The 13,480-nt window shown below is 49.5% G+C and overlaps 1 protein-coding gene across 5 annotated transcripts in view; it reads left to right on the forward strand.

Moving 5' to 3' along the window:
* The window catches only part of Stx5 (syntaxin 5), a 24,244-nt gene that overhangs the window by 8,165 nt on the left and 2,599 nt on the right, over positions 1-13,480 (forward strand). For 4 of the 5 annotated variants that reach the window (XM_013510047.1, XM_013510050.1, XM_013510049.1 and 1 more), the window contains 6 exons: positions 3,773-3,889; positions 3,965-4,021; positions 4,181-4,262; positions 4,658-4,764; positions 4,918-5,039; positions 12,216-12,306. In XM_013510047.1, the coding sequence (XP_013365501.1) occupies positions 3,773-3,889; positions 3,965-4,021; positions 4,181-4,262; positions 4,658-4,764; positions 4,918-5,039; positions 12,216-12,306 (576 nt within the window). The remainder of the gene's footprint in view (positions 1-3,772; positions 3,890-3,964; positions 4,022-4,180; positions 4,263-4,657; positions 4,765-4,917; positions 5,040-12,215; positions 12,307-13,480) is intronic. The other variant, XM_005414761.2, reaches the window with a different exon arrangement.

The following is a 13,480-nucleotide window of genomic DNA, read 5'->3' on the forward strand; positions in this document are numbered from 1 at the left end:
GCTTTTCTCCGGTACCGGGAACCGAACTCACGACCTTGCGCTTGCCAAGCAGGCGCTTTTGCCGCTGAGCTAAATCCCCAGCCCCTTATTTGTATTTTTAAAAGCCAATTGAAACATGATAATTTTGGCCACTTGTGAATGAGAGATTTGTCTGTGGACTTCCTTCTTTTTTTTTTTTTTTTTTTTTTTTGGTACAGGGAATCGAACTCAGGACCTTGTGCTTGCTGGGCAGGGGCTTGTGCTGCTGAGCTGTATCCCCAGCCCTGTGGATTGCCTTCCACATAGCTGGAACTACAGGGTCCTGCCACCATGCCCAGCACGGCCAGGGAAGGCAAAGAGGCGGAAGCCACCTCTCTGGTACAGGGTTCTGCCGCTGGCCCGAGAGCATTGCTGCCATTAGACAGTAGGAACAGGCTGGTGGGGGCACAGGAAAGAAGTGCACTCAGATGCACCGAGCAGCCCGAGCCAGGGCGCGCCAGTGCCTCCCACCACAGCCAACACGATGTTTTCACAAAGCAGGCATTCGTGCTCCTCACACCTGCCCCCGCAGCTCATACTCAGCCTTGGCATCACTAGCACATGGGCCAGCCTCCACAACTTCTGGAGAGGTGGACCTCGGTGTTGTTCTGTCAATCTCATGTGACTCTGGGTCTCCCCTGGGGCCTGTGGCACAGTGGGCAGTTTTTTCTTTTTATACACCTTTGTCCCTTGTCTTGCTCTAAACCAGGGACTTTGGGGGCACTAGTACTTACCAGAGCTGAAACACATTTTACCGGGCATCAAGCTGAAAAGGCCTCAGGAGAAATAGTTTTTCCCCTGCATTGAGCTCTCTTTAAATTTTCTCACACCTTATCCTGTTGAGGTCTGCAATCTCCTGAATACTCGAGTGTATGGCAAAGGCTAAATAAAAGAGGCAAATGGAATGATTTCAGGGCTCCAGGAGCATCAAAGCCCTCTCACGGAACTCAAGATTCTCTCAGGACTAAGACCAAGTCCTCTGGGTGGCCCGTGTTTATTTGGTCATCAGAAGAAGGGAGGGGAGTACTCAAGAAGGGCAGAACCACTCGAGGACTTCTCCAAGTGAGGTATTAAGTTAGTCCACCCAGGAGTGAGATGGATCTAGGTGTCCTTGGCTGTGATCTTGTCTTATCCTTTGAGGCTTTCCAGTTTCATCCACCATTACAGATTTTAGTAGGGATTAGTGAGTCATAGGGCTTCACTTACTATGAGTCCACTGCCCATCTCCAGACAAGGAGCCTAGGCTTTGGACAGACTCACAGGTAAACATGAAAAAAGCCCATCGGTTAATCTAAGTCCTGCTCAGGACTGCTTGGTAGTGGTCTCCATCGTCATCCCAATTTTGAATATGCACGGTTCTCGCCTGTGGAAACCATGGATTATGGTTAATAATTTCTTATTAAATATTTAATGTTTAAACATTAAATACTGTTGAATATTTAATGTTAATATTTAAATGTTCCTTTAAACACTTTGGTCAGCTTGTGGGTGTTGACTCAAGCTCTGGCCTGCTTCAATAACGTACTCAATAACTGTACATACCTGTTCTTTTACTGACAAATTCTGCCCCATTATCTCAGCTAACTGAAAACCAAGTACCTTTTTACTTTTGTTCAGACTTCTCTGAATTCACCTTGCGGTGTTCCCTCGTCATCACACGTTCTCGTCTTTCCACCCGGGTGGGTCTTCCCTCAGGCCTAATCATACACCAAATGTCAGAGACCTGGCCAAGGCATATGATGAAGGAGAAAGAAAAACATCCATAAAAGAGAGCTGGGAGGTCAGTCCCTCAGGATGGGCAAAGACAGTAACGCTGAGCTAGCCACTATTTGGTGCACACAGTAATCACGGAGTATCGAGTGACTTCGAGTGTGGTGGTGATCTTAACTGATGTGTGTCTTATGTTGGTGAGGGTCCCTTCTGATGACTCAGGGCAGCAGTGATCCTGTGCTGATGTGATTTTGCTCTGGAGTGTCACAGCATAAGGCCTCTGGGCCCTAGCCTAAATTTATAATTTATAGTCCCCAATACTTTCCCATTTGCACAGGTTTTTAAGAGAGAACAAGTGATGCATAGCATCAGAGCAGGAGATTGCTTCCCCTGCTTATTTACAGATGCACCCCTGGGCCTTTGCCGGTGCCTGGCCACAGTCTCTCATTGTCAGCTGTATGGGTTGCCAGGCAGGTTGGTGGCTGGCCGTGAGGAGCAGCAGAGTGGGCCTGAGTGTCTGGACACGTGGAGTGTGGCTTGGCGCATTGAGGGTGGAGCCAGGGAAGAGGCTGCCGCACCTGTCCTGTACAGAGGTGATGATGACAGAGGCCAAAATGCAGCTACGGGGAAATGGTGCTGTGCTGGTGGAGAGACCACTGTGAACCCATCACAGTCATCGCTTAGCCTGTCAGAGCCGGCTCCAGACCTGATAGCCATGGGTTCGGGTAGGTCAGCCTCTAAGTTGTGACCTTAGGGGCCTCCCACTGTCTGAGCTGCAGGCCCCTTCTCAGGGCTTAGGTATAATAGTGCCTGCCTCAGAGGGTCCTTATGAGGTCCATTTTTCTTTTTTTTTTTTTTTTTTTCTTTTTTGGTCTTTTTGAGTCAGAGTCACTATGCAGTTCAGGCTGGCCTTGAGCTCATTTTGTAGCCCAGGCTGGTCTTAAACTCACAAGGATCCTCCTGCCTCAGCCTCCCGAGTGCTGGGATTACAGGCGTGCTCCATCACGCCCACCTTTAAATTTTATTTTTATTTTGAGGAAGGGGGCTCACTGCATAGCTGAGTTTCCCAGGCATGGATTGAATTTGAGATCCTCTTGCCTTAGCCTCCCAGAGAGCTAGGATTATAGGTGTGCTCCACCATTGCCAGTTTAGCCTATTTTTTATCCTCGTTATTTTTTGTCTTCTCTTCCTTCTGCTCCCTCCTTGGCTCCAGTGTGCTGGTACAGGCTTTCTTTGCCACCACCTTCCTCTCTTGCCGGCAGCGTACGACCTTGGGCGAATCTCAGCTCTTGCTCTTCTGCTGTAGTGTTAGGAATTCTCCATTTTTTGTGCCTCTTGAAAACTGGTGGCTCTCACTCTTCCCTTTTCCTGAGTGTTGTCCAGTGCTTTGCTGGTCATTGTGTGCTGGCCTCTGAAGGGTTCCTTGGCCTTACAGGGTGGAGTGGGAGTGTTATGGTTGATACATTGTGTCAACTTGGGGAGTCTAGAGGTTTGGCTAAGTGACAGCAGAAAGCCAGAGTGCTTACTTTGTATACATCCTGAGCCTGTGGAAAAAGAGGGCAAAGATTATGTGAGAGCTACACGCCCCTTAAGTGGGGGCAGCCTGTTTATGATGTGAGGCAGGGAAAGAGGCTGCTTGCCGCCATTCCTCCCTTTTGCTCTGGCTGCTTTGCTGTTCGGCTGCCATTCCCCCCTTTGCTCTTGTTGCTTTGCTACCTTCTGCCTCAGAGCCAGCCAAGTATAGACTAAAACCTCCACAAACTGTAAGCTAAATAAACCTTTCCTTCCTTCATTTTGGGCGTTGGGTATTTTGTCTCAGCAACGAGAGAAAAATAACCAAGACAAGGAGGGAGAGGTAAACAAACCAGTGCTTACACATGGACGAAGCTCTGCTGGCAGGGGCTGCGCCTGCGCCTGGAGAGCTTGGGAGCTGTTGGGACTTCTGCTGGTCGTTTCCACCCTGCTCCCCCTGCTGAGGTGGCCTGGGCCAAGCACTGGCTGAGGACCCAGTTAACGCTGGGGTTTTTGTGGATTCTTTCATCAGGACATCAATAGCCTCAACAAGCAAATTGCTCAGCTTCAGGATTTCGTGAGGGCCAAGGGCAGCCAGAGTGGCCGACACCTGCAGACACATTCCAACACCATTGTGGTCTCGCTGCAGGTGGGAGCCTGGGGACTGGGATGGGTGGGTGCAGGGGCGTTTCTTCTCCCACTGAACCTCCTTCTTTTCTTCCAGTCAAAGTTGGCTTCCATGTCCAATGACTTCAAATCGGTGTTAGAAGTGAGGACAGAGGTGAGAAGAACATGTAGGAGGGATAGGAATGTGGAGTAAGGCCCAGGGGAAGTGGGGAGGACAGACCCTTCGGGGTCCTGGGGCCAGCAGGAGGGGCCTTGCTCCTGGCTCGCCCACTTTCCTGAGGCCTCGGGACCTGTGCCTTGTTTCCCACCGCAGAACCTGAAGCAGCAGAGGAGCCGGAGGGAGCAGTTCTCCCGGGCCTCTGTGCCCGCCCTGCCCCTCGCCCCCAACCACCTGGGTGAGTCCTGGGTCGGGGTGCCCTGGCACGAAGGTCATGGGGAGCAGGCGGGGGCCAGGGTCCCTCCATGTTGTCCCTCAGAGTCCGGCCCAGCTCCAGCTCTTCGTGGTCCCTGGCGTTTCTTCCACACTGTCACATCGATTGGGTGAACTCCGTTGTAGAATGAGTATCTGACTTCTGTATACTTAGCCACATTTTCTCACTCGATTTTCACAATCACCCTTCAAGGAGGGAAGTACTCTCCTCCCCATTTTACAGGTGAGGAGAGGCTCAGAGAGGTTAGATGACCTGTCCAGGGTCACAAGGCTATTAAGTGCCCGAGCTGGGACTTGAGTCAGAGCATGTGGGCTTTGGGCCTGTTTGCACCACTCAGCTGAGCCCCGCCTCCCCCTCAGGTGGTGGCCCTGTGGTTCTGGGGGCTGAGTCCAGCACCTCCCAGGATGTGGCCATCGACATGGTGGACGCACGCACCAGCCAGCAGCTGCAGCTCATTGATGAGCAGGTACCCGCTCTGGACTTGAGGGAGCGGCCCCTCACTCCTCTGGGTCCCCACAGAGTGTGGGGAGTGCATGGGTGGAGCAGCCAGGTGGGAAGGCCCTGATGACCTAGGCCCCTGGAAGAGGCCCCAGTGCTCACTGCTGTCTCCCTCTTGAAGGATTCCTACATCCAGAGCCGGGCAGACACCATGCAGAACATTGAGTCCACGATTGTCGAGCTGGGCTCCATCTTCCAGCAGCTGGCGCATATGGTGAAGGAGCAGGAGGAGACCATTCAGAGGTGAGCACCTGGCCGGGAGCCTTCGAAGGGTAGAGTGACTCCCACCCCCATCAAGGCCCAGGTCACCTCTCCATTCACTCGGAGAGTGCTTCCGGTCGGCGCAGCCTGGATGCTGGAGGTGCAGTGAGGGAGTGGTGCAGGCCTCCGCTCCTGGGCCTTCCTCTTGGTGGTTGTGGGGTTGGAGAGGATGGACACCTGTGTGAAGAGTGGCTCTGCAAGCATCCAGGGATGTGACCGCCACAGCTCCACAGAGACCTAGAAGAGGACAACATGTCGAGAAAGAGGCTGAGAGGGCCGCAGTGCTCTGCCTGCAGTCCCAGATCCTGGGAGGCAGAGGCAGGAGGATCACTTGAGCTCAAGAGTTTGAGGCCAGCTTGACCAACGCAGCCAGGAAGTGACTGAGTAGCACATGAGATGGGGTGGTGGGAAGGCTGCTCCAAAGAAGACATGGCGTTGGAGCAGAGTGTTCCAGAGAGTAGGGACAGGTGGATCCTGGCCCATGCAACAGTCTCGCTGTATTCAAGAGTCTAGGCCATGGTGGCTGGAAGGCTGCAGGGTCCTGGCGGGAGGGAGACAAGGCCCACCAGTGTCTCAGTGATGGGGACACATATAGTAGTGGGCAAGGGAAACGAGATCCTTGTCCTTACGAAACTTACGTGCCAGGAGAGAGAGATGGTGAGAAATGGACACTAGGTTTGGAGGGACAAATTTTATTTGCTTTCCCTGACAAAGTTGTAAATGTAAAGGGACGGTAAGGTCAGTCCCACCTGGTGGCCTCCGTCCTGGGCGGAGATCAGTTACCTCATCTCAGGCCTCAGGAGGGGTGGGTGCTGCAGACAGCAGGCTGAGCAAGAACCAGCGTGCGGGCCGCAGGGTGGAGCTGATGCGTGGTCTGTGGCTGAGACCTGGGAAGGAGGTCACGAAGGCACAGTGAGGGAAAGGAGGGGCTGCATTACGTGGGGGGGTCCTGGGGATGGGGGGGCCTTCACACTGAACCGCAGCCTCAGCCTTATTTTTTTAATGTTTTTTGAGATGGAGTTTTGCCAAGTTGCCCAGGCTGGCAGGCTGGGCTCAAACTCGTGATCTGGCTGCCTCAACCTTCCAAGTGGTTGAGATCACAGGCTTTCACAGTTGGCCCTTTCTTTTTTCTTGTGGGTACCAGGAATCAAACTCAGGACCTCATGCTTGCCAGGAAGGCAGTGCACCACTGAGCTAAGTCCCCAGCACTTGGCCCTTTTAGCAAGGCAGATCTGCTGATGACAGACTCCATCCTCTGTGCGGGGGTTCGTTGAGTCAGTGTTGGGGACTGAGGTCATGACTCTCTTGCTGCCAGTGCACTGCATTCTTGGCCTTCTGTAGCCTTATTCTAAGCCGAGATCAACTGTTCTCAGTCGTTGGGTAGCAGTTCCTGGTGGAAGAGCCTTGTCCCTTAATTCTATTCTCTGGGTCACTGCAGGGTTGGTCTCATTCTCTGCCTCTTCTCTTGAGTAAGGGTCTCAGTTTCCTGTTTGTTGCATGTCTACTAACTGGCATCATCATCTTATTGATGCACTGCAGAGATTCTGGGTTCTGTTTCTACATAGAAGACTTTTTGTGGGGCTGGTGTTGGTACTAGAGATTGAAACTAAGGCATTTACACTGAACTACATCCTCAGCCCTTTTTCGATTTTTGATTTTGAGACTTGGTCTTGCTAAGATTCCCAGGCTGGCCTTAAACTTGGCAGTCTTCCTGCCTCTGCCAACTAGGAGGCTGGGGTTATAGGTATGCACCACCACGTCTAGGGAACAATTCTGACTTTTTGATTTAGTATACAATTAACTGGGCTGAAGTAAGGCACTTGTGTTGTACATTTTGTCCAAGATTTCTAGTTGTGGAGTGGTTGATCTGTTGGGATCTACCCAGCCATTCCTGGAAGCAGAACCACCAGGAGTGAAGTGTTCAGGGATTCAGCAACACAGACTGTTGGTGACTTTGTTTCTGGTCCACTGGAGGAAGAAGAGCAAAGCTTGATGCAGTGGTTGGGTACAGACCTGAGTCCCAGCGACTGGGAAGGCTGAGGCAGTGGCATCCTGAGTTTCAGGCCCACCTGGGCAACTGAGCAAGCAGGGCTGGGGCTGGGGACCTGGCTGAGTGGTGGAACACACGAATGCTTCCCTTGCATGCTCGGGGCTCTGAGTTCGGTCTCTGTTGTCAGAGAGAGACAGAAAACAGAAATTTAAAAAGCAGAAACAGGGCCGGGGATATAGTTCAGCGGCACAGGCACCTGCCTGGCAGGTGCAAGGTCCTGAGTTTGTTTCCTGGTACCAAAACAACAAAAAAAAATCTCTAACAAAAAAGCAGAAACACAACTCTTCCCAGTTTTGCCTCAGAATGAGCAAGGAGCAGGTGAACATTGGTAAAAGTGAGTCAGAAGTTTTCTTTTTAGTTTTTTATCATGAAAATTTTAAAAATTACCAAAGGTTGAAAGAATCATAATAAATACTCCTACATCTGCCATGTGGGTTCACTCATTATGGGCATTTGGCTGGATTTGCTTTCTCTTTTCTTTAACCATTTCAGAGTGGGTTGCAGATGTGACATTTCATCTCTGAACACTTTAACATATGCCTCCAAGTATAAAAATTCTCTAATGTCCTGTCTTAGTTGCTTTCTCAGTGCTAGAACAAAGTACCTGATCTCCAGAGTTAAGGAGGAAAGAGCTTATTTACCAGGCAGGTGCTTGTGCCACTGAGCTGTATCCCTGGCCTGGAGAGGGTTATTTGGTTCACAGTTGTGGAGGTTTCAGTACATAGTCAGCTGTCTCCATGGCAGGGCAGCTGGGCAGAGGAAACAGTCCATGGCAGGGCAGGTAGGAGGTGGCAGCAGCCTTCCTTCTGCTGTCCCTTTTATTCCATCCAGGCTATAAGCTTATTGGCGGGGCTGCTACCTTCAGTAATCCCACCATCTACAACTATGCTAAAGCAGTCAGTAGACTAATCTAGTATCACATTGCTAGCTTCCTCCCAGAAGTCCCATCTATGACCATATGAGGCTTGAGCGGGATGTCTTGGTTACTCTTCTGTCCTTGCTGAGACAAGACCTCTGACACCCAGAATTAAGGAAGAAAAGGCTTATTTAGTTCACAGTTTGTGGAGGCTTCAGTCCATACTCGGCTGGCTCCAAGGCAGGGTGGCACATGGCAGAGGGCAACCGTTCATGGCTGTGGAAGACTGCAAAAAGTGAGGAGCAGGGATGAGGAAGAGCAGCCTCTCTCCCTCCCTCAGATTGTATGCAAACTGCCCACCCCAGAGTGGGTGTAGCACTCACACCCATAATCCCAGCACTGGATCAAGGATCAATCGTAAACTCTGGAAGCCTGCCCCCTGACTGCATGAGGCTTTGGGGGGACATCCAGACACAAACCATAATGGGACATCAAGATACAGACCAGAGCAGTCATACCCAGTTACCACATTCATGGAAATGGACAATTTCTTCAGGTTCTTCTTTCTCTCGAGACAGGAGCTCACTAATTCAGGCCAGCCTCGGGCACAGGACTGTACCAAGTCCAGTGTAGCATTGCTGCGGCTTCTGGTCTCTGCTGTCCTGTGTCCTTGTCAGACCCATCCTGCAGCGTCTAGGTGCGGGACACTCCGCCTTCCTGTCACTTGATTTGCTGCGGCTGTAATCTTTGTTACTTTGCAAACTTTCTTTTATTCTTCTTTACTTGGATACTTTTTTCTTTACTGTTTTCCCAAGTTCCTTCCTCCTATACCAATTTTTGTGCTTCATTAATTTCCAATTTCTGATTGCCCTGGTGTTTCCAGTACCCCATTCCTAACTTTACGGCACAAGTTCCATTCTGTTAGTTTCCTCACAATGTTTTGTTTTAATTTAATTATTTATTTATTTTATTCTATTTTTTTGAGGTAGGGTCTCACTATGCCTTTGAGACTGCCCCTGAACTCACTGTATAGTCAGGCTGACTGAACTCACTGTGATCCTCGTACCTCAGTCTCCTCTAAGTGCTGGGACTACAGGCATATGTCACCACACCCCCCCCCTTTTTTTTTTTTTTTTTTTTTGGTAGTACTGAGAATTAAGTCTAGGGCCGTCACACTGATGTATTGAGCTACATTTCCAGCCTTTCTTGAATTTCTTTTATTTTGAGATGGTTTTGCTAAATTACCCAGACAGAACTTGAATTTGTAATCCCCCTGCCTCAGCCTCTTCTAAATACTGGAATTACAGGCTTGAAGCAACATATCCAGCTCCTTCATTTGGTTTTTGTTTGAAACAGGCTTGCTATGAGCCAGACTGGCCTCCAGTATGGAATCTTTCTACCTTAGCCTCCCGCCCAACTATGTACTGGGATTATAGGCACATGGCACCACACCTGCTCTCCTCTATTTTCTTCCTTCTTTCCTTTTTCTTTTCCTCAGATTGACACTGAGGTACATCTCTAGCCCGTTTCATTTTTCATTTTGAAACTGAATCTCGCTGACGTACCCAAACTGGGCTGGAACTTGCGATCCTCCTGCCTCGGCCTCCCAAGTAGCTAGAATGTATAGGCCTCCTTCTATTACTTTTATGTCAGGTTACATTTATTCAGTTTGTCATTTGTGTGTGTGCATGTGTCGTACTGGAGATTGAACTCAGGACCTTGGTACTGAGCTGTACCCCAGGCTTTTTGGTTTTGTTTTTACAGGAAAAACAAATTTAGTTTGACAGGTTGCAATGATGTTCAGAAAGACTGAATGTAAACTTAGATATATTTTTATACTTTTTTTTTTTTTAATGTAAGCGCTTGGGGGCCAGGGATGTAGCTCCGCAGCACAAGCACCTGCCTGGCAAGTGCAAGGTCCTGAGTTAGATTCCCGGTACCAAAAAAAAAAAAAAAAAAAGTAAGCCAGTGTGGTGGCACACGCTTGTAATCCCAGCACTCAGGAGGCTGAGTCAGGAGGATCACTGTGAGTTCCAGGCCTTCTTGGGCTCCAAAGTGAGTTGAAGGCCAGCCTGAACTTTATACCAAAACTCTATCTCAAAAGAACAACAAGAACAAACCCACATAAGGGGCTTAAAAACAAATAAACCAGGGCCTCACTATGTGGTCTTGCGCTCACCAGGATGCCAGGCTGGCCTTGAACTTAGGGCAGTCCTCCTACCTCAGTCTCCCAGGTGGTAGTATTACAGATGTGGGCCACCATGCTGATCTGGGTTAGAACTTTTTTGATCCTCCTGCCTCAGCCTATCAGAATGCTGAACTGCAGGCATGGAGCACTGAACGTAATCTTTTTTTGGTAAAACCATTCATAACTGTCAGTAAGAGCTTTATTTGGTATGAAATGACAAGCTTGCTCACTCTTACATTTTTTGTTGCTGAAATAAAATACCTGACACCCAAAGCTAAAAGAGGAAAAGTTTATTTTAGCTCACAGGTTGTACAAGTTTCAGTCCGTAGTCAGCTGGCTCCAAGGCAGATGGGCATGGCAGGGTGGCATCACAGAGGAGAAAGTTCACGGCAGGCAGAAGGCATCATCAAAGCAGCAAAATAGTGAGGAAGCAAGCAATTAGGGAAAAGTAGTGGCCCTCTTTCTGTCCTTTATATTTTATTCAGGCTACCCTCCCTTAATGCTGGTAGCACTCACACCCTTAATCCTAGCATCTCACTGTGTGTCAGTCCAGCATCACACACCCTAGATCCAGCCACCTTGGTAAAGCCCCACCTGTGACCACATGAGGCTTTGGGGGCATCCAGATACAGCCAGGACACATAGTGAGAAAAGTGACAACAGCCTGAAGCTTGGAAACCTGGTAACATCAGTCAGCCTCTCCCTGAGGAGAAAATACCAGTCTAAGTCCTGTGCTAAGTGCTGAGGTACACTCGTAGCTAAGTGCTTGCAGCCCTCACAACTACTGCTCTAGGACATCTGGGTCTGGCCCAGCTGAGTTCACGTTCCAGTGGGATGGCTGGGCTACTTGGCCACACAGCTTGCACAGGTGTCTTCCCAGGGGTGGCTTTACAAGGGCCATGGTTTTTTTAGGGTTTTATTTTTTTTTATTTTAAAGAGTAAAAGAAGGACAACATAGTGATGGGGGGGGGCGCTTACCAAGTTACAAAGTGGTAGGAAATTATCAATGGTTATTGTTTTGCATATTGTTATCTGCAAGATAGCTTCTCAGGAAAACATAGACAAATAGTAGTGAGTTACAGACAAAAGAGGTAGGAGATTATCAATAGTTGTACTATACTTTGGTATCTTCAAAATGGCTTCTAAAGAAAATAAATAGAGCTATACATGAGTGACCAATTGAATAATCATTAACTATTCTCAATGGTTGTTGTTGGAAACACATAGTAATAAACATACATCCATTTACGAAATAGCATAGGAGCAATACAAACATTACAGAGTTATGGACAGATTAGTAGGAAAATATCAATGGGTGCTGTAATACATGGTGCTATCTTCAAAGTGGTTTGTCAGGAAGACAGATATGCAAGAAGGATCTAACAAGTAGTTACAGCCTAAGGGTTGTCAAAAATAGTGGATTACCTCCTCACCAGTGACTCCTTTCACTGAGGTGTGACAGCTGGAAGGAAGGCCAGGATTGAAAAGAAGGACCAAGAGACTAGCACCTGGGTTTAGCCACAGGCTCTTTTCTTTTTCCTCCACAGTCATGATTACCCAGGGCTCCTCCATGGAGATGACAGTCTGGCCAGAGGGAGAAGGCAGAGTATGCCCTGGGCCCCCTCATTCCTATTGGACTAACTGGTAGGCTGGGTCTGAGCTCTGGGGCCTCCATGTCAGAGGGCAGACCCATCTCCAGTGGTCACTTTTGCATTCAGGGCATGGCCCAGGGGGCTTCTTAGGGCGGTTCCTCTTGAGGTGGTCTGGCTTTTAACAGTGATAGCAGATGAATGCAGTCGTGGAGTTCTTCTTGGGGCCCCGGGAATCAGACTTAGGATCTGTTTCTCTTAGTGCTGCAGCAAAAGCAGCTGGTTTTTCTTAGTCTCTTTGTTTTCTCTCCTTGGCCACCTCCTCATCACGGCTATAGAATACTGAGGAGGCAATTCTTACTAACATCTCAAGTGAGCCATCTGGGATGAAAGCTATTTTTTGTAGCTTTTTCTCTCCAGCCTCCCATTGCATTGGGACCCCACAACCAATGAGTGTCCTCTCCCCAACCATCAGGAATCTCGATGCAGACCTCTCCGGAGCTCCATGCGCTCCTCCACTGCAGCCTGTACTGTCGGGAAGAATGGATTCCAGGGTGTCTCCCCAGGTATTCCCCAAGGTCCTCCTGTTTTACAGCTTCCAAATGGCTCTCGTGATGCCAGTCCACTAGACCTCTGACTCTTCAGGCTTAGGCTGTATTTTCATGTTCTCTGAGTCCTTGTTAAGACGCTGCTTCTCCGCTGACTCTGGACCTTTCTGGTTTTCAATGGCAGGAGCGAGAGCGCCCCATTCTGTGGCATGTATTCCCTGGGGTTTCTCCATGTTGGAATGATTCATGCACGTCTGTGGGCGGGCCTCTGCAGCCAGTGTGTGGTGGACCAATTGTATCGTTTCTCTGTACCACGATAATTCTCAATTGCGTGGTGGTGGCTGGTAGCGCACGTGCTGCCACACAGCTTCCCAGGCACTGGGAGCCCACCTCCTGGGTGCCTGTGTGGCTGGGGGCCAGCCCAAAGGGCGGCGCACCCCGCCGCAGGGCTTCCTGGGTGCCAGGGGAAGGCCCGGGATTTTTATGCATCGCTTCATGGAAGGATATATCCTTAGAGATTTGTCATTAGATGATCTCATCATTTTGTGCCAACATCAGAGTGCACTTAGTTCAAGACGGGTATGATGTCATTATCCATCTTGTACTCTTTTTGTTTATTGTTATTTTAATTTGTTTTTTGGTTTTTTTTTTTCCCCTGGTACGGGGAATTGAACTCACGACATTGTGCTTGCTAGGCAGGCGCTGTGCCGCTGAGCTAAATCCCCAGCCAAGATTTGTTTTGTTTTGAGACAGGGTCTGACTATGTAGTTCAGGGTGATTTTGAGCTAACGGCCCAGGCTGGCCTCAAACTAATAGTGATCGTCCTGCCTCAGCCTCCTGTATATTGGTATGACAGGCGTGCACCACCATGCCCACCTCCATCCTGTACCCTTACGGGATCTCTCACTGCCCATCATGGACTGAAGCGTTTATCTGTGTTTGTGTTGGCCAGCTTTCTACTTCTGTAACAAATGCTTGAGAATAACTTAAGAAGAGGAGAGATTGATTTTGGCTCATATTTTCAGAGGTTTCTGTTCGTGGTCAGCTGGCTTCATCGTTTCTGGGCAGAGATGTGTCTGTGTGAGGCCCTGGGTTCAGTTCCCGGTCAGAACACACACACACACACACATACACACACACGGTGGAGACACACACACACATGGTGGAGACATACACACACACGGAGAGAGCC

The sequence above is a fragment of the Chinchilla lanigera genome, unplaced genomic scaffold (genome assembly GCF_000276665.1).
Source record: "Chinchilla lanigera isolate Chin_1 unplaced genomic scaffold, ChiLan1.0 scaffold00198, whole genome shotgun sequence".
Taxonomy (NCBI): Eukaryota; Metazoa; Chordata; class Mammalia; order Rodentia; family Chinchillidae; genus Chinchilla; species Chinchilla lanigera.